At 39.2% G+C, this 22,679-nt stretch overlaps 1 protein-coding gene across 2 annotated transcripts in view; it reads right to left on the bottom strand.

The window, feature by feature from the left end:
- The window catches only part of LOC132830868 (26S proteasome non-ATPase regulatory subunit 11), a 105,280-nt gene that overhangs the window by 45,958 nt on the left and 36,643 nt on the right, over positions 1-22,679 (bottom strand). For both annotated transcript variants that reach the window (XM_060848766.1, XM_060848767.1), the window contains exons 4-8: positions 21,985-22,056; positions 15,439-15,496; positions 11,201-11,395; positions 2,484-2,628; positions 1,827-1,887 (exon numbers count right to left, since the gene is read on the bottom strand). In XM_060848766.1, the coding sequence (XP_060704749.1) occupies positions 1,827-1,887; positions 2,484-2,628; positions 11,201-11,395; positions 15,439-15,496; positions 21,985-22,056 (531 nt within the window). The remainder of the gene's footprint in view (positions 1-1,826; positions 1,888-2,483; positions 2,629-11,200; positions 11,396-15,438; positions 15,497-21,984; positions 22,057-22,679) is intronic.

Raw genomic sequence — 22,679 nt, 5'->3', positions numbered from 1 at the left:
CCTCCAACCATAACAAGGACAGAACGTCCCTGGTGCTCACCTTCCACCCTACCAACCTTCACATAAACCAAATCATCCGCCAACATTTCCGCCACCTCCAAAAAGACCCCACCACCAGGGATATATTTCCCTCCCCACCCTTTCTGCCTTCTGCAAAGACCGTTCCCTCCATGACTACCTGGTCAGGTCCACGTCCCGACCCCCCCTACAACCCACCCTCCCATCCTGGTACCTTCTCCTGCCACTGCAGGAATTGCAAAACCTGCGCCCACACCTCCTCCCTCACTTCCATCCAAAGCCCTAAAGGAGCCTTCCACATCCAAAATTTTACCTGCACATCCACCAATATCATTTATTGTATCCACTGCTCCCGATGTGGGGAGACTGGACGCCTCCTAGCAGAGCGCTTTAGGGAACATCTCCGGGACACCGCACCAATCAACCACACCGCCCCGTGGCCCAACATTTCAACTCCCCCCTCCCATTCTGCCGAGGACACCGAGGTCCTGGGCCTCGTTCACAGCCGCTCCTTCACCACCAGACGCCTGGAGGAAGAACACCTCATCTTCTGCCTCAGAACACTTCAACCCCAGGGCATCAATGTGGACTTCAACAGTTTCCTCATTTCCCCTTCCCCCACCTCACCCTAGTTCCAAACTTCCAGCTCAGCACTGTCCCCATGACTTGTCCTATCTGTCTATCTTCTTTTCCACCTATCCACTCCACCCTCCTCCTTGACCTATCATCTTCATCCCTTCCCCCACTCACCTATTGTACTTTCTCCCCACCCCCACCCTCCTCTAGCTTATCTCTCCACCCTTCAGGCTCTCTGCCTTTATTCCTGATGAAGGGCTTTTGCCCGAAACGTCAATTTTACTGCTCCTCGGATGCTGCCTGAACTGCTGTGCTCTTCCAGCACCACTAAACCAGAATCTGGTTTCCAGCATCTGCAGTCATTGTTTTTACCCTTTTTCCCAGTTCTCCACAGCCCACCTTTCTTCCATGTTATAAATCATTTCTGAAATGACATGCTCATTTGGTAGTGTCATGGGTAAATGCATCATTAGTGGTGGGACCATGGCAAAAGAAAAATTGTGAATTTGATACTTAATTATTGATGAATTAGCTCAGTGTGGCACAACAGTTGCTGCAATTGACAATCCTAGGCTTTTGGAGCCGGATTAGAAGTGCATGGGCAGTATAAAATTTACATCTATTACTGTTGAACATTTGCTAAGTCAAGCCTTTTGGATGAGATACAGAGATCTTCCAGTTTAAGAACAGCTTTAGGAGACAGAAAAAGTGGGTGGAAAAATGAACTTGGGCTCAACTACTAATCCAGAGATCCAGGCCTAAAGAGAAAAAGGTGGGAAGTGGATTCAGATAATACACTGGAATGAAGGCAGAACTACCAATGACCTTTCTTCACATCTGTTTCTCAAAGGCTGTTAATATTGTTTACAAAAATGGTTGCTCAGTAAATGCCTCTAGATAACTCCACCTGGTTTGCTTAAATATAGTCTTTGGTTACCCATTAAAGCTGGTCTATTGAATGAATTATTTCCTGACAATATTTGGGCCTGTCAGCTATTATACTTGTAAAGAAAATTGAAATCAAGTCAACTCCAGAGTCTGACTGCATGAATGACAAAACCTTCTGAAAGCAATCAGCCCATCTATACATGAACAGATTGCTCTGCAATTCCTCACTATGGAATATGAGGAAATTAGGTCTTACTCTCGGTAAATGGAGAGTGAGGTATTTAAAACAATCTGAGTTTAAACAGACAAAATCCATACTAAGTAGCACCTTCTTTGTACTTTACCTGTCGTCCAGCATATCGGAGTGCAAGCTTCCCACTCACCAATGCCTGGACATCTTCTGGTCTGAAAGAAAACCAAATCAAAAGAACACACATTTTGAAAATTGCTACATGAACCATTTTTCTTCAATTATGATTTTCCAAAGCTCACCCTTACAGCAATCTTTGTTACTTATAATGGCCTTAGCCCTTTCCAACATAACGCAGGGCATTGTTGGGCAGCACTGGCAAACTGGAACATTCTATCTTTTCCAGATATTTAGAGCACTGCAAACAACAGCAATAAAGCTACTGTAACATTAGTGCCACAAGCATGGTCAAAACCACAAGTATGATTTTATTGTTGATCTTCAACAATAACAGTAAGAGAAAAGGAGAACATGTTACTAAAGTTTTCACTAACATCAAGAAACTAGTATCAAGTAAACTGCGACACCGAAGCAGTACTTTCTCCAGGCCTTCGCTTTACAAAGTTTTAGTTTAACATGCCCAACACTTTTCCTACATGAAATATATATGCCAACAGTCGTTAAGACAACGTGATTGGTTGTCTACCTGAACTCCACCTTTCTGTACTAACTTCACATCCCTCGATTCAATTATGAATTAAGGGAATGTTGCAAATAAGCAATTTGGATGAGAAAAACCTTTCAAACTTACGTATTTAACATAATTTTGCACAGCAGCATATATTTTAATGCTGTGATAGCTTTGGGGCTATCAATAGAATCATATCCTTCAAATGCCTCATAAAAATAGGAGTAAGCAGTCTTCCAGTCCTTCTCTTCAGCAGCATGGATAATACCTAGAAGCAAAAATCTCAGATTAATGCAAACTAATTTGTGACCATGTTTGAAGACCGTCTACTTTTTTTTGCTTAGAGCAACTAAATCTTCATTGTATACCTCCATCAGAGGATTACACACAGGCAACGCCATTTGGACAGTTACAAGATTAAAACAATTACAGCAAAAATATTTCAAAAACTTAGATTCTTCGACTGCCCAATGAGTAAACTGATTAAGTCAATCAGGTTGGATCTCAAAATTGTACCAACTAACCAGATTTCAGAAAGGGAGGTGACAGTATTGTGATCCATTGCATAAACTCCTTGATGAGAGAGAAAAAGATGGTTGGAGTTCATGCACTCAGTCACTAATCAATGACTCCTACTGGAAATGCAAACTATAGAGTAATTGGTTGAAATGAAGGATAAATATTTAGTTGTAGCACCAGAAAGAATCTTGCCTTTTACAAAGTGTTCCAAAAAAGAGTCAACTTTTCAAGTAAAGGGAGTTATGCTGATGGCAAAAGGCAGGGCAAGCAAATAGTCTCTTTAAAAAAGGAAATGATACAGTATAGGAGTCATGTTGAGGCTGTATAGAACATTGGTGAGGCCTCTTCTGGAGTACTGCGTGCACTTCTAGTCACCCTCCTGTAGAAAGGATACTATTAAATTGGAGAGGGGTTAGATTTACCAGGACGTTGCTAAGAATGGAGGGTTTGAGTTTTAATAAAGTAAAAAATGAGGTCTGCAGATGCTGGAGATCACAGCTGAAAATGTGTTGCTGGTCAAAGAGAGCTTCTTCAAGGAAGGCATCCTTGCAAGAGGATTCGCAGTAGGTTAAAATTCCTACTCCTGAGATGCTGCCTGGCCTGCTGTGCTTTGACCAGCAACACATTTTCAGTTGAGTTTTAATATACAATAGTGAGTAGAGTAGGTTCTATCTTGATTATGTTTTTATTGGAATCTGTCTCTTGGTTAAATTTTTAAAATTTAAGCCATAAGTATTAAGTTAGCCTGGAGCAGTGTTTGTAAAGCAATAACTCAGTGCTATTGGATGGACCAAAACAGCATTTAGTAGTGACACGCTCTTCTTGTCAGATGTGGGAGTTTCAGGAGAGTTTAAGGGTTACTGAGGATTAGATCTGCAATAAATGTCGCTGGTTGTGAATCCGGTCTTATCAAATGGATGAGTTGGAGCAACAGAGGCAATGAGGAATTTACAACAGCTAGGGGGTGTGATGGATGGCAGTTATAGAAAGGGCGAAAAACTGCAGATACAGTCAGGAAGATGGGTTAACTCCAAGAAAGGTAGGAGAGGCAGGCAGGTAGAACAGGAGTCTTCTGTGGCTATCCCCATTTCAAACAAGTACTGGGGAACGTAGGGGATGATGGACTTTTAGGGGAATTTGGCATGAACAGCCAAGATTCTAGTATCTAGACTGACTCTAACGTAATGAGGGGTACAGAGTTCCAAACGATCGACTGTGTTAAGAGAATCTCTAGTCAGGGGCACAGACAGACATTTCTGTGACTAGCAGCAGAAAAAAAAAATCAGAATGGTGTGTTGCCTCCCTGGTGCCAGGATCAAGGATGTCTCAGAGAGGGTGCAGAAGGTTCTTAAAATGGAGAGAAACCAGCAGGAAGTCATTGTACACATCAGTACCAATGACATTGGAAGGGAAAAGGTTGCGATTTTAAAGGGAGAAGAAAAAGGTGGCAGGAATTTAAAAAGGAGATCCTCGAAGGTGGTAATATCTGGATTATTCCTGGTGCTATGAGCTAGTGAGGGTAGGAATAGGAGGTTAGAGCAGATGTGAGACTGAAAAGCTAGTGCATGGGATAAGGATTCACATTTCAGGATCAATAGAATCTTTGGAGGGTAGAAGTGACCTGTACAAGAAGGATGAATTGCACCTGACTTGGAAGGTGACTAACATACTGGCAGGGGAATTTGCTAGAGCTGCTCGGGAGGACATAAATGAATAATGAGGGGTGGTGGGACCCAAGGAGATGCTGAGGAAAGAGATCAATCCGAGACTGGTGCAGTTCAGAGGCGTGGTGAGTCAAACAGTCAGGGAGGCTGGAACAAAACAGGACTGATAAATTAAAATGCATTATTGCACTGCAAGAGGTCTAACAGAGAAGGCAGCTAAACTCAGGGCATGGTTAGGGACATGGGGCTGGGACATCGTTGCAATTACAGATTCATGGCTCAGGGATGGACAGGACTGGCAGCTTAAAGTTGCAGCATACAAATGCTATAGGAAAGATAGAAAGGGAGGAAAAACAGGGAGGAGCAGCAGCACTTTTGATAAGGGATAGCATTATAGCTATACTGAGGGAAGATTTTCCCAGAAATACATCCAGAAATGTTTTTTGGGTGAAACTAAGAAATAAGAAAAAGAATAATCATCTTATTGGGATTGCATTATGGACCGCCTAATAGTTAGCAGGGAATTGGGAAACAAATTTGTAAGGAGATTTCTGTTATCTGGTAGGAGATTTTAGCTTTCCAAACATAGATTGGATTGCCATAGTGTTAAGGGTTTAGATGGAGAGGAATTTGTTAAGTGTGTACAAGAAAGTTGAGACAGTATATGGATGTATCTGCAAGAGAAGGGGCAAAATCTGACCTACTCGTGGGAATAAGGCAGGGCAGGTGACTGAGGTGTCAGTGGGGAGGCACTTTGTTTTAAAACTAGTAGAATTATGGTCACTGACCCCAGAGATGGAAAAGGATAGACCGGATTTAACAGCTGAAATTCTAAATTGGAGAAAGGCTAATTTTGACAGTTTGAGGCAAGAATTTTCAAAAGCCGATTGGGTGCAGGTGTTCGCAGGCAAAGGTGCACTGGAAAATGGGAAGCCTTCAGAAATGAGATAATGAGTGTCCAGAGACAGTATATTCCTGTTATGGTGAAAGGAAAAGGTTGATAAGTGTAGGGATTACTGCATGACTAGAGAAATTGAGGGTTTGGTTAAGAAAAATTAGGTAACATATGTCAGGTATAGACAGGAGAGATCAAGGGAATCCTTAGAAGAGTACAAAGGCAGTAGGAGTATACTTAAGAGGGTAATCAGGAGAGCAAAAAGGAGACATGAGGTAGCGGAGGGGGGGCGGGGGGAGGAAAGAGAGAAGAGATACTAAACGATTATTTTGTATCATTCTTTACTGTGGAGAAGGACACGGCAGATATAGAATGTAGGGAAATAGATGGAAGTGCTGGATGACTTGAAATGTATAAAAATGGATAAATCCCCAGGACCTGATCTGTGGGAAGCTAGGGAAGTGATCCTGGGCCCCTTGCTGAGATATTTGAATCAACGATAGTCATAGGAGAGGTGCTGAAAGACTGGAGATTGGCTAATGTGGTGGCACTGTTTAAAAAGGGTGGTAAGGACAAGCCAGGGAATTATAGACTGGTGAGCCTGATGTCAGTGGTGGGAAAGTTTTGGAGGGAATCCTCAGGGGCAGGATTTACACATATTTGGAAAGGTAAGGACTGATTAGGGATAGTCAACATGGCTTTGTGTGGGGGAAAAATTATATCTCATGAACTTGATCAAATTTTTGAAAAAGTAACAGAGGATTGCTGAGGGCAGAGTAGTGGATGTGATCTATATGGGCTGCAGTAAGGCATTCAATAAGGTTCCCTATGGGAGACTGGTTAGCAAGGCTAGAAATATGGAATACATGGAGAACTAGCCATTTGGAAACAGAACTGGTTCAAAAGTAGAAGAGGGTGGTGGTGTAGAGTTATTTTTCAGACTGGAGGCCTGTGACACAAGGATTAGTACTGGGTCCACTACCTTTCGTCATTTATATTATTGATTTGGATATGAACATAGGAGGTATAGTAAGTCAGTTTGCAGATGACACCAAAATTGGAGGTGTAGTGGAGAGTGAAGAAGGTTACCTCCGATTACAACAGGATCTTGATCAGATGGGCTATTGGGCTGAGCAATGGCAGATGGAGTTTAATTTAGATAAATGCGAGGTGCTGCATTTTAGGAAAGCAAATCTTAGCAGGACTTATACACTTAATGGTAAGGTCCTGGGGTGTGTTGCTGAACAAAGAGATCTTGGAGTGCAGGTTCAAAGCTCCTCAAAAGTAGAGTTCTACGTAGATAGGATAGTGAAGACAGCATTTGGTATGCTTTCCTTTATTGGTCAGAGCACTGAGTACAAGAGTTGGGAGGTCATGTTGCAGCTTTACAGGTCATTGGTTAGGGCACTTATGGAATATTGCATGCAATTCTTCTCCTTCCTGTAAGAAGGATGTTGTGAAACTAGAAAGGATTCAGAAAAGATTTAAAAAGTTGTTGCCAGGGTTTAAGGATTTGAGCTATAAGGAGAGGCTAAATAGTCTGGTCTGTTTTCCCTGGAGCATCGAAGGCTGAGGGGTGATCTGAGTTTTATAAAACAGAGGCACGGATAGGATAAATAGACAAAGTCTTTTCCCTGAGGTGGGGGTGTCCAGAACTAGAGGGCATAGGTTTAGGGTGAGAGGGGAAAGATATAAAAGGGACCCAAGGGGCAACTTTTTCACGCCGAGGGTGGTGCATGTATGAAATGAGCTGCCAGAGGAAGTGGCAGAGGCTGGTACAATTACAACATATAAAAGGCATCTGGATAAGTATCCGAATAGGAAGGGTTTAAGAGGGATACAGGCCCAAGTGCTGGCAAATGGGATGAGATTACGTTGGGACATCTGGTCGGCATGAACAAACTGGACCGAAGGGTCTGTTTCCATGCTGTATCTCGCTATGGCAATGAGTATAACTTTTTTTTTTAAAAAAACATAATGGTTCATGCGTGGAGTGAACTGCCAGAGAAAGTGGTGCTTGCAGCTACAGCTACAACATTTAAAAAACATTTAGCTATGTACATGCACAGGAAAGTTTTAGAGGAATATGGGCCAAGTGGGACTAGTTTAGTTTGGGAACATTGTTGCCATGGAATAGTTGGACCAAAAAGGTTCTGTTTTTATGCTGTATGACTCTACGACTATGACTCTAAGACACTCTGCAGTACGGAATTTCCAAGCCAGATTGTCTTATACAAAACACCACCAGCATTTTGGAATACAACTGATGATAGTAATTCTGAAAAGGAAGCTTTAAGAGGGTAGACTTGCATGTTGAAGACACCTTTCAGGACCCTAGCTGTACCACAATACATTCAATTTGGGAACAGGCAAGTACCACAAATAGCAACGTGATGACAACCAGGTTTTAGTGATCTTGACTTGAGGATAAGTATTTATCTCCAAGAAGTTCCCAGCCTTTTTTAAAAGAAAAAGATGTGCCACAAAATGTTATTTACATCCTGAGAAGCTGGGCAACACCTTTGTTTTCCATCCCATTAGAAAAACAGCTCCAACACAGCATCACTCCTCAGTACTATTCTAAAGTGTCAAACTACGTATACGGTAAAATCTCTACAATCTCAACCAATGACCTCAAGAAGAGTGATCAACAGTGTCCATGAAAAATGATATACCTGTTATCTCAACTAAAGGGTTACTATAAATTACTAAAACTATTCTAACTTCCAGGATTCATTGATAACATTGCAACATTTTATGGCTTTACACACCACACGTAACATTGCATTTTCTTTGATAAATTTCAGGTAGAAGCATAGCCTATAAAACTACTTTCACTCAATTTCATCCATGACAATCCTGTAATCACTGAAATTCATCCCTTTAACTGTATGCAAATGTGGCAGTAATAACAACTGTTCATGGGTATGCTCCTCAGGTTTCACAGCTCCTATGGCTGTATCCTGGTCTGAAAATCTCACAGCAATAGAGAAGCTGGCTCTCTGATAAGAACTGTGCTCAACAGCAAACACGCTGTCAAATGGATGAAAGGCATTTAATCAAATCACATCTGTTTTAAACAGTGCAGTAATTGAAAAAATAAACAGGAATGTTAACAACATTAATATACCTCACAGGATCAAGTTACTTTCAACCAGCTGTCACTATTCTTGTGGTAGAGAGGCTGTTGCTAAAGGATGCGTCCCATAGTCTCAGGCTACCTCATTGTTAAATTCCAACTGCCGCTTAAGGGCCTTACTTTGGGGTTGGTGACTTCTCAACTTGGTTTTTGATCGCCCAATGGGAACAGCTGGAGTATAATTTTTTAATCATACAACTGACTGCCTTTAAGGTTAATAGAAAATTATCAAATTTGTTTCACTAAATGTTTCTTGACTCTCAGACACTGGGCACTTTCTTACTGCAATTTTTATACTTTATTAATAGTGGTAGGCAGGGATCCATCCACCGTACCAACAGCTATTTTACCTTTTGTGGAATTAAGCAGTCATCATTAGGAAAGGTGTGTATTACTAGAAACAAAGCATCGTTATTTTAATCTGTTCAGAGGTCATGTTTTACTCATCTTCCTCATAGCCGAGTACTGTCTCCAATTCCATCAGACTGACACGAGCTTTATCCAATTTTCCAACTTGGTCTCCACTTACTGTGAAGTTAAAAGCTAAACGATCTTGCTTAACAAATATCCACATGATTTAGCTTCCCACATCCATTTGCCCTCACTTCCGTTTGCCCTTTTCTCTCCATCCCTCTGACTGTCATGCCTCTTTCTTTCTCCCCCTGTCCTTAGGTACCCTACCTTCACAAAGCCTAATGCTTAACCACTGAAGTCCTCTTCTGCCGCCAACACAGGCTTATTTCTTCTTAAATAATTCTGCAACTTCTTTTTCTCTTGCTATCCTCCAACAGTCTGGCTGAAGCTCTTACTGTTTGTTAGAAGCAACAACCGCAAATGGCTCATAACACACACTGCTTTGTGTGCTTTCTCTGGGCTATTTCTGACCGGCTTCCAACCTCTCAAAAGTTCCTGGCCCCAATGGGATACATCCTAGAGTTCTGAGAGAGGTGGCTGAGGAAATAGCGGAGGCATTGGTTGACATCTTTCAAGAGTCACTGGAGACAGGGAAAGTCCCGGATGATTGCGAGATCGCTGTTGTAACCCCCTTGTTCAAGAAAGGATCAAGACAAAAGATGGAAAATTATAGGCCAATTAGCCTAACCTCGGTTGTTGGTAAAATTCTAGAACCCATCATTCAGGGTGAGGTTTCTAAATTCTTGGAAGAGCAAAGTCTGATTAGAACAAGTCAACGTGGATTTAGTAAGGGGGTCATGCCTGACAAACCTGTTGGAATTTTTTGAAGAGGTGACAAGTAAGTTAGACCAGGGAAACCCAGTGGATGTGGTCTATCTAGACTTCCAAAAGGCCTTTGATAAGGTGCCACACAGGAGGCTGCTGAGCAAGGTGAGGACCCATGGTGTTTGAGGTGAGCTACGGGGATGGATTGAGGATTGGCTGTCTGACAGAAGGCAGAGAGTTGGGATAAAACGTTCCTTTTTGGAATGGCAGCTGGTTACAAGCGGTGTCCCGCAGGGTTTAGTGTTGGGGCCGCAGCTGTTCACATTATATATTAATGATCTGGATGAAGGGACTGGGTGCATTCTAGCGAAGTTTGCCGATGATACGAAGTTAGGTGGACAGGCAGGCTACAGAAGGATCTAGACAGTTTGGGAGAGTGGTCCAGCAAATGGCTGATGGAATTGAATGTAAGGTTTTGCACTTTGGAAAAAAGAATAAAAGCATAGACTACTCTCTAAACGGTGAGAAAATTCGTAACGCCAAAGTACAAAGGGATCTGGGAGTGCTAGTTGAGAATTTCTAAAGGTAAACATGCAGGTTGAGTCCGTGATTAAGAAAGGAAATGCAATGTTGTCACTTATCTCAAGAGGGTTGGAATACAAAAGCACCGTTGTGCTACTGAGACTTTATAAAGCTCTGGTTAGGCCCCATTTGGAGTACTGTGTCCAGTTTTGGTCCCCACACCTCAGGAAGGACATACTGGCACTGGAACGTGTCCAGCGGAGATTCACATGGATGATCCCTGGAATGGTAGGTCTAACATACGAGGAACGGCTGAGGATCCTGGGATTGTACTCATTGGAGTTTAGAAGATTAAGGGGAGACTTAATAGAAACTTACAGGATAATACATGGCTTGCAAAGGGTGGACCCTAGGAAATTTTTTCCATTAGGCTTCGAGACAAGGACCCGTGGACACAGCCTTAAAATTGGAAGGGGTCAATTCAGAACAGAAACGCGGAGACATTTCTTCAGCCAGAGAGTGGTGAGCCTGTGGAATTCATTGCCGCAGAGTGCAGTGGAAGCCGGGACGCTAAATGTCTTCAAGGCAGAGATTGATAATTCCTTGTGACATCAAGAATCTAAGGGCTACAGGGAGAATGCGGGTAAGTGGAGTTGAAATGCCCAGCCATGATTGAATGGCGGAGTGGACTCGATGGGCCGAATGGCCTTACTTCCACTCCTGTGTCTTATGGTCCTCCATTTGTAACTGTTGGATTCTGCACTTGACTCCAGACTGTACACTCACTCATGAGCAAGGACTTATTGTGAAATGACCACATTGACATCATGGCCTTAACAGACAGAAAAACCAGAAGGAAAATTTCTACTATAATGCATTAAAGAAAATGCTAAAATTTAGAAGTTTTATTTTTGTTCCATACCTGACTGCATATCAAGTGCAGCCTGTAGTTTGGGTGGGCAATAGATTGCATTTGCAGTTGTTCGTGCAGAGGTCAGGGCAGCCCGTGCTTTTGGCAAGTTACTCAGAGCATGATATGTTTTACTCTCCAATAGCTGAACTTCCACCAATAGTGCCTTATCATCCATCTTCTTCAGCTCACGAAGCAATTGCGATCCTGAAAAATATTAGAAAATTTAGTCTAGTTCTACTCAAATAAACAAACTCTAAGATTGTAACGAGGCAGGATTTTATTGATGATCCTCATGGCTGAACTATTATTCTTTATTTCAGTATAACTCAAAAATATTTCTGAAAATGGATTAATGCAGGTTTGAAATGATATTAATCCTACTGGTGAACAAGTTGAATTAAGGGAAGTTTTATTTTAAACCTAAATACAAAAAGACATTTTACCTTTAAATAAATTTCCTGCTCATCTGCCCAATTATCACAGTTTATGACTCATTAGAGCAGGGTGATCAACAACTTGCATTTATTTAGTTCCTATGACATAGAAAAAGAAAGGTCAGCAGTGCCTCACAGGTGGAAATGGAAGACACTGAACCTCTGTGGGAGAAGGTTAGGAAAGATGATAAACAAAACCAGTTTAAACGGTGGTCAGAAAACTATAATCAGGGACAATTATTGATCCTATTAAATCTAGTGCTCCAGGTGCTAATTTTTTCTGACAAGTTTGCCTCTTTAAAACTTGATGAGCTGGCAGATTGAAGACAGTTACCCAATAACAGCTGCACCCTGATTTAGGTTCAATAACAAATTAGCTCTTTTCCAATAATGGATTTGTAGAGTTTTCAAAAGGATACTTACAGAAATGGACGGAGGGCTAGGGGAGAGAATAATGCAATGGAGGCAAGCAGCAAGAATAAACAATGCAAGTAATACCTGTGGTATCGAGATAGGAGTTGAGCAGGAAGCAACTTTGCTACTGACTCCTTTTTGTGGTGGGGGTAAACAACTGGACTATTATTCTTTTAAGGACCACTTACACAAAAATAAATCATACATATAATGAGATCAGGAAACTGGAAAAAAATTCAAATTGAGCATTAAATTTGATAGAAGTCAAAAGGAACCTTAAAAATCTGCATTTAATAAACAACCAATCACAAAAAAAAACTTCACTTTAAACAGCTTGGAGAAAGCAGAACAGTACATTTTAAATTTAATATTTAAAAGTTATAACTCTTGTCACTAAGTTCCAAGATTAGTAGCTTTAGAAATGCAAATTTAGACAACTGTGTTGATTGTAGCTTTATGGGCTACTCGTTTTATAATGCCAAAAAGTTATTGACAAATCCCTGGATTAAAATATATTGCAAGAGGAAAACATAAGTATTACTAAATTAGTTAGCATTATAGCATTATGAGCTTAGAGATTCTTCATCTCAGATACAAAGACCTCAAGATATTTATTCTAAATGAGTAAAGTATATCAAAAAGATTTTGAAAAATACATGGCAATGTAGGAGGAAGAAAAGACCACCTAGTTCCTAGTATGTTGTTTGCTTCACTGTTACATCATCTGTACATTAACTTTACTCCACACTCCTTAATATTCTCGCTCAACGTACAATCGTGTCTCAAAAATCTCAGCTGACCAAACATTAATGGCCATTTTAAGATACAGATTTCCAAATCCATTACAACTATTTAATTAGAGAACCCATGAACAATGAGGGGTGGCGGAGACAATGCTGAACTGACACAAGGAAAAGATGATACTTGGGCTTTGTATTGCTGTTTAGAGCTTTCAATAAATCTCAGAATTGAAAAATAAATTGTCAAAATGGCTGCAAGTATAACACTCTGAAGGTTAGGTGAATTGACCATGCTAAATTGCCCATAGTGTTAGGTAAGGGGTAAATGTAGGGGTATGGGTGGGTTTCGCTTCGGCGGGTCGGTGTGGACTTGTTGGGCCGAAGGGCCTGTTTCCACACTGTAAATCTAATCTAATCTAAAAAAGCAGTCAGTCAATCATACTAATGAGGATTTTAATTTTTGAGCCAAATCTGTTACAATGTCTTCTGCAGTAATTTGTTCCCACAATGTCTTTCAAGTCTGAATTGTTTAGTAACAAATTACATCACTGTATTGTCAGTCAATGTCCAATGTCAGACTTTATCCCAGTCCTTTCCAGCTACTAGCAAGATCACCTCAAAGAGAAGAAAGAAAACCTGACACAATCAATTACAATGTACTAAAACAAAACCATCTCCTACATTAACTATGCTTTCTCTTTCAGAAAAAGCTCAACAGGGTAACAGATTTTCAGTCCACCAGATTTATTCTCACCTAATGAGTACACACGCACACCTCCAGCAACAGTCAAGAATTAGAGCACTGGTGATTTTTTCTAATTCTAAAACAAGCTCATTAAGGTAATTGTAACTGTTGAGACAACGTAAGTCAATAGATCAGACTTTCAGCCAGACACTCTTCTGGACACACATTTAGCTGGTCATTGACTAAACCCACTCAGCTATTATAGGAATACATTCAAAAGCATACAGGCCAAAAATGCTTCTCTGGTCAAAATATTGGACGACAATCTGTTCTTCAGCCAAAAGTGTGGCTGCACTGATATCAACTCAAAAATGGAGGAACGCACTATCAATATCTATCTAACTTGCTCTTGATATATCAACACTTCAGCCATGCTTTATTTCTAATAGAATGGCTGTAATTTTTATGAGGGGAGAAGGCAAGAATGTGCCACAATATAAAAATTGTGCTCTAACTTTCAATAGCTGGGAGGTCACTAGTTCTTTTTTAAAAAGCAGAAAATACAAAATTACTCCTTTAGCAATGACAGCTGGCTGCCTAGCATAGCAAGGTTGAAAACAATGGTGTGAAGCAGATGCACTAAATGGAAATCCATGATCAAGACCTGTTAGACAAATATGGTTTAATATGTAGACAAAATGAAGGAAAAATGTCTACACAGAAATAACATGTATTACCTTTAAGTGTGATGGGCAGAGTTGAATGCTAATAAGTTTTTCTAATTCTCAGCTTTCTTATTCTCTTTCTCTTCTCAACAAAACATTTAATATCAATTCTGCCAACTACTCAATTTTTGCAGCACATGCATAATCAGAATAGGAAGGGTTTGGAATGTCTACCCCAGACATGTATGTAATTCTATGAAAAAATAAACTGAAATTTTTTAAAAATGGTTTGTGAAAAGCCAGCACTTCTGTACCAACTCAAACTCTGTAATTAAATCTAATTACATTCCAATAGTGTACTGCCTTCTACTGGGCAGTGACAAATGCATCAATGATGATATGAAATGACAGCAAGTTATGAAAATTTATAGAGGCCTGCCCTCTAGTGGAGCTTCTATGTTATACATATAACAAAAAGATGTGCAAATTCAACAGTGACAAACCATGAAAATAAGAACCAAAGTTGCAAGGGATCAGTGACTTAAAAAAAAGGTTTGTGAAGTATGTGACAAGACATTGAATATTACATAAATGAAGAAAAAATGGTTTGAAACAAACACACTGATCTCATTTTAAACTGGGGTCAGAAATATACTTCCACTTTAAGACTAGTGACTACACTTCGAGCTTACTGTGAAATTCTTTGACAAAAATATTGCAACAAGACCTATATGAAGAGAGTATTCTTCCCAAACTTTCAAAGAACAAATATGGAAGTTAGCTGGCTTACCCCAAAAATCGGTCAAAACAGGGAAATGTGTCTCATGATATTTAACACTATATTGACAAATCAGATTTGAATTCACATATCATACAATTTAAAGCGAGTGCACTTAGAAATGAATACCTCAAATGTTATTATAATTTCCGCTGAAAGCAGCATTACTTTATTACAGAGATACTACTCCACTACCTAGTTGGTAGGTTAAGAATCGTCTCATTTAAGTATCAGTCCACAAGATCCATCTCAAAACAGCTTAAAGCAGTCTCTAAAGATTTCAAACAAATACCAAAGTCCACCACTTTTTGGAACAGACTTAAACCAGCGGCAATTAACCTATGCACCGATTAATTACCATCAACACTTTAAAAATTATAAAGCCAAATAGAGCAAAATGGAGGAAAGTCTTGCATTCTAATTGTCCTGCAAGTTTTGATTGAAGTTTCAAATGCAACCCACCCCCACCATAATGCTACTACAGCTCCCAGGCTATCTACCCAATAGATGAAAGGCAGTATCAATAGTTACCTAATTGCAATGCCTCCTGGTACCTCTTAGTGTCAAAGTACAGAGAAACCAAGCGAGCCTGTATAGGAAATATTAAAATAGTTAAAATGTGTGTACTCAAGTTTGTACTCAAGTTATTAAAGTGCAATACTTTGGGAAGTACAGTAAAAATGCTAGATACCTTTAACTCAGTTGCCAAAACTTTTGTATCTTTAATTTAAAATGTAGGCCTGACTATTCCTATTTGAAAGCCATCTTAAAGTCCTGAAAACAGTTTGCTAAAGTAACAATCATAATAACGTCAGATGTATGATAACAAAAATTAGAAAAAAAGTTCTGCTGCAGCAGGGAGATCAAATTACTTCTTCATATCTTGCAGGAAGATCACCAACTGCAAGTTCTCTTCCAAGGTTCTTGCCATCCTGACTTGAAAATACATCACCATTCCTTCAGCAGGTCAAAATCCTGGAATTCCATTCTGACATAATTGACAGTCTACCTAAAGGAAATGGACTGCAGCAATTCAAAGCACCAGCTCATCACCAGCTTAAAGGGCAACAGCCGAAGGTAATGAATAAATCTGATGGCAAATGTAGTCAAATTTCAAGGAACTACTGTGGATAAAATTCAACAATTATCAATTAAATATAACCGATTACTATTCAAATGCACATCAGCAGAGCTAGTATGGAAAATCTAAATGGAACAACTGGAAATTCTACAAAAAAATGCCACTCATTAAATGGTACCTTTAAGCCACTTAAAAGAACCTCAACACCAAGATCAAAAAAAATTAGCTGCAGCGCACCAGTTATTAGTTGGAACAATGTTCATCATATTGGTGAGTCTGCAAAAAGCACTCAAAAACGTCAAAATACACAAATGCTGTTCTTAATACGAGTTAAAAATACAAGTGTCAAGATGCAAAAAAAAAGTTACCACAATAACCATGGCAGCAAAATAGTGCTCACTGTGATTTTATTAAAAACAATGCTCTTCAATAGCATTTGCACGGGTAAATTTCCAGATTATCACTAGGAATTGCAAATGCTAGCCAAACTAATCAGAAGAGATAGTTCAGATCTCAACCAAACCAATTTCAATTTCAGTTATCTTCATAAATACAATCATCCTTCTCCTCATGTCCACACGCTGTTCCCTATAGACTGAAAATGCGACTTTAGATACAGAGTTGACATTGTACAGATTTTCAAATGGTCAAACCAAACATTTCAACGATTGTATTTAGTCTACAAATTAAACTTGAATCAGAGATTTCCTTTCAAAACCAGAATATTGCAACTACAACTCAATATAGTAATTAAACCACCCTAGAATCAAAGGCAATTCAATAGAGAATCTCTTATAGGACATTAAATGCACATCGAAAGCAAAAAAAATACATTGCTTACTACGAATACCAAATCTATTTGGTATCCCACGTTGAGATTCGTATGATTTATGGGGTCTCCCTGTCGTGCTATACAAGACTGATTTATCAAAAACTTATCATACTCTGAATAGGTGCAGCACAGGAGGTGACCATGCTGTCTCGTTAAGAGCAACTTAGACAATTTCACTTTCACGCAATCTTTAACCTTTTAAATCTGCAAATTCCCTTGGTACAAATCAAATTTTCTTTTTGAAGTCACAATCTTATCTGCCTCCACTACACTGCAGCAATTAACTCCCGATCCAAACCTCGAGGCGTCAGAATATTTTTCCTCATTTTATGGTTGATTCCTTTGTTAACTGATGTCCACCGATGGGAACACTTGTCTACCAAAATCTGTCCAGACCATTCATAATGTTGAGCACTTCAGTCAAATCCAATTGGCCAGGCTAAATTGCCCATAGTCTTAGGTGCATTAGTCAGGGGTAAATATAGGATAGGGTAATGGGTCTGGGTGGGTCACTCTTCAGAGGGTCAGCGTAGACCTGATGGGTCGAATGGCCTGTTTCCACACTGTAGGGAATCAAATCTAATCGAAACGTCTCATGCATCTTTTTGCAGCTCTATAAGGCCTTCAGTCTTCGAAAAGCATGCAGAAGTGACTGGACAGTTCCATTTGATGCTGAATAGGGTTTTTCAAGGTTCACCAAAGTTGTTGCTTTTGTACTCCATCCTTGTATTCATAAAGTCTGGCATTAAGCATACCTTTGAAACCATTTTCATGCATTTGTGCACATTTACCCCTAAGTCTCTACATTGCCTTTAATATTGTCTCTTCTCATCCATGCGACAAAACGCAACACTTCATACTATTCTGAACAAAATTTCTTCTAGCATGTGTCCACAAACTTAATCAAATTAAGTCTGTCCCCTTGAGGTCCATCCCTTTTCTCTTTCACAGTGAACAATACTTTCAAGTTTTGTATTATCTGCACATCACATATTATTAATATCAAATTAAGATGATGGATTTATATCCACACTACAATCAGAAATGGTCTACAGATCTCCAAATGATGTTTCATACAAAGCTACAACTTGAAAAAAATTGTCTTCAAAAATGAGTGCAACAGAAATGGCTAAAATTTGAGTAGGTGAAGATATGAAACCTCCTTAAAGTGTACATTACTTACCTACTGAACTTAATTCATTTACCTGAATCCCAAAAATGTAATGCAAGTCAAAAGCTCACCAATCCAAATCATGGACACCAAATTTTGGATATTTAACCTGACAGGACAGAATACTGTTAAGAATCCAGTTCCTCTCTGCCCAACACATTTTACTATTACCTTCCAGCATTATACAAAATGGAGTAGAAATACTCTTCACTCAAATTACTGGTCTGTTCCTGTAAGTACTTAATCAATGAATCAAGACTGCAGGTTGTTCCACAGGCCATTGGAGCACAATGGTACGTGTGATTCAGATATTAGGCCATCAAGCCTGTCTGAAAAGATCAATCTCCCATTGTCAAGCATGTTAATTTGACCACAAAAGGTGACAGGATGCTAGTATATCACCGCTCCTTTTCTGACTGCTCACTAGATAACTGATGTGTGATGGTCAGCCACTGAGTGAAATATAAGCTTGAAACGGTTTCCAATGATGGCATCCAATAGAATTATGCTGGAAAAGCGCAGCTTCAGGCTCATGCCCGAAACGTCGATTCTCCTGCTCTTTGGATGCTGCCTGACCTGCTGCGCTTTTCCAGCAACACATTTTCAGCTCTGATCTCCAGCATCTGCAGTCCTCACTTTCTCCTCCAATAGAATTATGTAAAGTTTGAATGAATGGCAAGTGGGTAGACTTGCAAAAGTGCTGCAAGTCTTCCGACTGTCTGTGAGTTCATGAAGCTTAAGTGAATATCCTGAATAAAATCCAAGCTCATTCTGTTCCCAACATAAGAAATAAGAGTCAATAAGATCGCGGTCTCAGCTCTACTTGCCCACCCTCCCACCATAACCCTTAATTCCTTTACTGGTTGAAAAATTCTGTGTTTTAAAAACATTCAATAAGAAAGCCTCAACTACTTCATTGGGCATGGAATTCCATAGATTCACAACCCTCTGGGTGAAGAAGTTCCTTCTCAATTCAGTCCTAAATCTGCTCTAAGTTTGAGGCTATGCCCTCTTGTCCTAGTTTCGCCTGCCAGTGGAAACATCCTCTCTACTTCTAACTTATGTATTTCCTTCAAAATTTTATGCTTTTTCTAGATTCTCACCTCATTCTTCTACACAAGAAAAGTACAAGAGTACAGAATGTTGAAAATCTTATGATATAAAAAACAGTACGTTTGCCTGTGATGCGAATTATTTAAACCTTATTTAAAACCTCACTACAACCTACGTCAAACAATAATCCTAGCAATTAAATTTTGCTTTTTTTCAGTATACCCAAGGTACTTAATATATTTAACTTGTATCCTGGAGGTGGGAGGAAAAAAAAGATACTATATTTATACTGCAATCAGTAATGCATCTCAATTGAAATATCCCTTCTTTAGGAACAGAAATATGAATTAGAGGGAAAGTATCTACCTCAAAATGAATCCAGCTCTCTAGCCTCAAATAGGTTACTTCAATGTGAACCAACGATCATTAGTATTTATATGTATAGTCAAGATCATTACTTCTTGCCAAGAGTAGCTTCTCATCATTTACCACATCATTCAAGTCTGAATCTCATTTTACCAAGTGTAGAATTTACTCCCCATGATAGCTAAAATAGCTGATTACACTCCTATAGCTTTGCCAACACTAACAGATGGTCGGAGTCAAACACATGATTCAAAATTTCCTCCAGATACAAGTGCTTCCACATATTTGTGCCACCACTTTAAACAGTGCTATACTATCACTCCACTGGACATTTTTACTTCATTGTTACCTTACAAGCACTTAGCAGACATGGTCTTAGCAGCTTCGCGTTTCAGTTGGTTTAAGGTCAACTCTCAGAAACAAAATCAGGCAACAGTCACAGATATTGGTGTTAGGTTTCCAGATCACAAATTTAATTTGTTCAATTAAGTATAATCTCACTGCTCTAGAACTGCGTCAAACTTAATCGTATCTGCAGTGTTCATAGATATAGAATAAGAGAAGACCCTAGGCTTGATGTAAGAACAATAGTGGGTGCTCTTTACCAGCTAGTTGTAAAGGAAATTGTTACTATACATGTATGAAAGCCTTCATCCACAAATGAAAAGCTCACAATATCATACTTGAGTTATCTTCTGATTTTTAAGACAAACAACAATATGCAAGATGATTCAGGAAACTGTTGAACTGTAAATACATCACAAACTTCAAAATGTTTCCAACTGCCTTTTTAAAAAAAATCTGTCTACTCTACAAGTTCCCTGGATAATACCTCCTTGCAAACATTTATTATTCTACATGAACAAATCAGAACAAGTTTAGACAGGTTCTCCTGAGATGTCTACAACCTCAATTTTGCAATAAACCAAACAACTTTGTAAAAACAAAACTATAGTTTCATCACAAAATCTTAAGTGATGCAGTTTAATTTTGAAGTACAGATTTCACTTGCTATGTCAGCGATTATGGATCAAACTGCCCTATTCAGAACAAGCTAACTTTATTTTGTAAACTTTAGGGATTCACTTGAAAGAAAGTGATTTCAACAGCTTGAAGATCCATTTCAGCAAAAATGAGAGTCACATCACAGGCAACCTGCACTTGTGTCTAAGCTAAGTTCCACAAGGTCAGACAAAATTATTCAGACAAAAGAAAACTCTTAACTAGGTCAATGGACTACTGCCCTGTTCCAAGATTCTGCTTATGCAGTGATGGCATAAACCACTAACCGGAAAGTACATAAGCACTGGACCAGCACTAAATCTCCCCCACTCTCACGTGAAAGCCATGCAGAACCTAGAAAGGTCGCAAGTATCAAAAACTGTACAAATCTAATAATCCAATATATTGCTGGTCAAAAATAGATAAGGGAGATTCCTTCAAAATGACACAGGGAAACCAAAACAATGGATTTTATGAACAGCAGTTTTTAAAAAGACTATTTAAGTGTGAAATATGGGAAATAAGTCAAAATTAAAAGATGCTTGCTGTTCCAAAAAGCATTACTTTTGGTAACTGGTCTTAAAAGAAAATTATACTAATACAGTATAGACAGTCTGCGATTTAAGAGTGTTTGACTTATGAACACTCATACATACAAATAGGATCCCTACTAATTTTAAGGATTCAACATGTGAACACTTGCTTGTACTCATGAATGGATATTTTATATTGTTCCAACTCGTGTAAGCATAGACTTAAACATGCTCAGGAATGAAACCATTCATTATGCAGACCTCCTGTATAGTAAACTCCTATTAGCTGGTATATATGGGGATGCCAATTAAACAAATCTGCTGGTCGCATGAAAAACATTCATAGAAAAGAAATCCAATACAGTACACTCTAGTATTCTTTCAATAAAAATCTTAAATTTAAAATGGCATGCAAGTTAATCACTGAATTCTGGAAACTATTTAATTAGGGTCATCAGCAGAATTAACACCTGCATCTTGATGTCCAGGCTGAAGCATTAAGGATTTAGACTGAGGAGCTCTCTTGAATAATATTTTTTATACATTTGCCTGCTTTCACAAATAACTCTAAACTTCTTCCTTTGCGCTTTAATGTTGTAGATCATTGATGAACTGACACCAAAATTCTACTAAAGGATAAGCACCCTTTTCTAGTCTCTTACATTCCCATTTGTTTTGAAGTCAAAACAACACATCTTCACTTCAGTCCTTGCTTGGGAGTTATCTTATATGATTGTTGAGGGGTGGGGAGGCGCTGGAAGAACTACCACATGGCAGATGAACGTGTGATTGAACTTCATGCATAAAATTCTCAAATTTACATATTTGAAAGCTTTTATAAAAATGGTAAATTTTCTTTGCATTTTTACCATTTGCGTTAGAATTACAGATGCTTTGAGTATGGGATAATGGGGAGCTCACAGCACTTTAGTTAAAAACAATTCGATTTAGAAACATTTTCTAAACTCAAGTGAATTGCAAAGTTGAATTGGATGTGATATTTCCTCTGTGGAGGCCAATTAATAAATCAGAAACGTACCTCCAAAGCCTGGCGTAAGAACGTCCTCTTCTCAGATTTTGCCCACTCGATGCATTCTAAACATAATTCAACCTGTGAAAGCCACAGTTCAGTTAATTCTGATAGGGAAGTATAAGGGCAATTACAAGGATAACTTCTGGTATGAGGGCACAGCATTTTAGAAACCTATGCAAAGAAGGATAGAAAATCTAATTTTTTTTAAAAACATAAAATGTCAGAGATTTTGGAGTCTCAGGATGTGCCAAAATAAGAAGAAGGCAGGCTTCAAATACTCAGTACAACTTAGCCACACAAACATCAATAAAATACATGACTAAATCATCGGGTTTAGTGATGTCAGTGGAGGGATAAATATTATCCAATATTTCAATTTTTCTTCAAAAAGCATCACAGGGATTTTGTAGACACAAGGGATGGGTCTCAGTTTGATGGCTCGTTTGAAGGATATCACTGTAAAATCCCCAAGTAGGATCAGCACTGATCCATGGTGACTTGTATTATGTAGCTGGTTATCCTTTTGATAGTTCATTCACACCTTACAATAATTACCAACTGGAAGGACAGGTGGACTGCGCTTTCAATATCAATTTAAGTTCCAGAAGCAGTTGATTCATTATCTATAGCCATGAGATTGTAAAACGCAAGAATTTCGAGTCGATATCAACCCTGCTTGATTAAAATTGTATTCTTTTGCT

This window comes from Hemiscyllium ocellatum, chromosome 32 (genome assembly GCF_020745735.1).
Source record: "Hemiscyllium ocellatum isolate sHemOce1 chromosome 32, sHemOce1.pat.X.cur, whole genome shotgun sequence".
Classification (NCBI taxonomy): domain Eukaryota; kingdom Metazoa; phylum Chordata; class Chondrichthyes; order Orectolobiformes; family Hemiscylliidae; genus Hemiscyllium; species Hemiscyllium ocellatum.
This window is presented reverse-complemented; position numbering and strand designations above follow the sequence as displayed.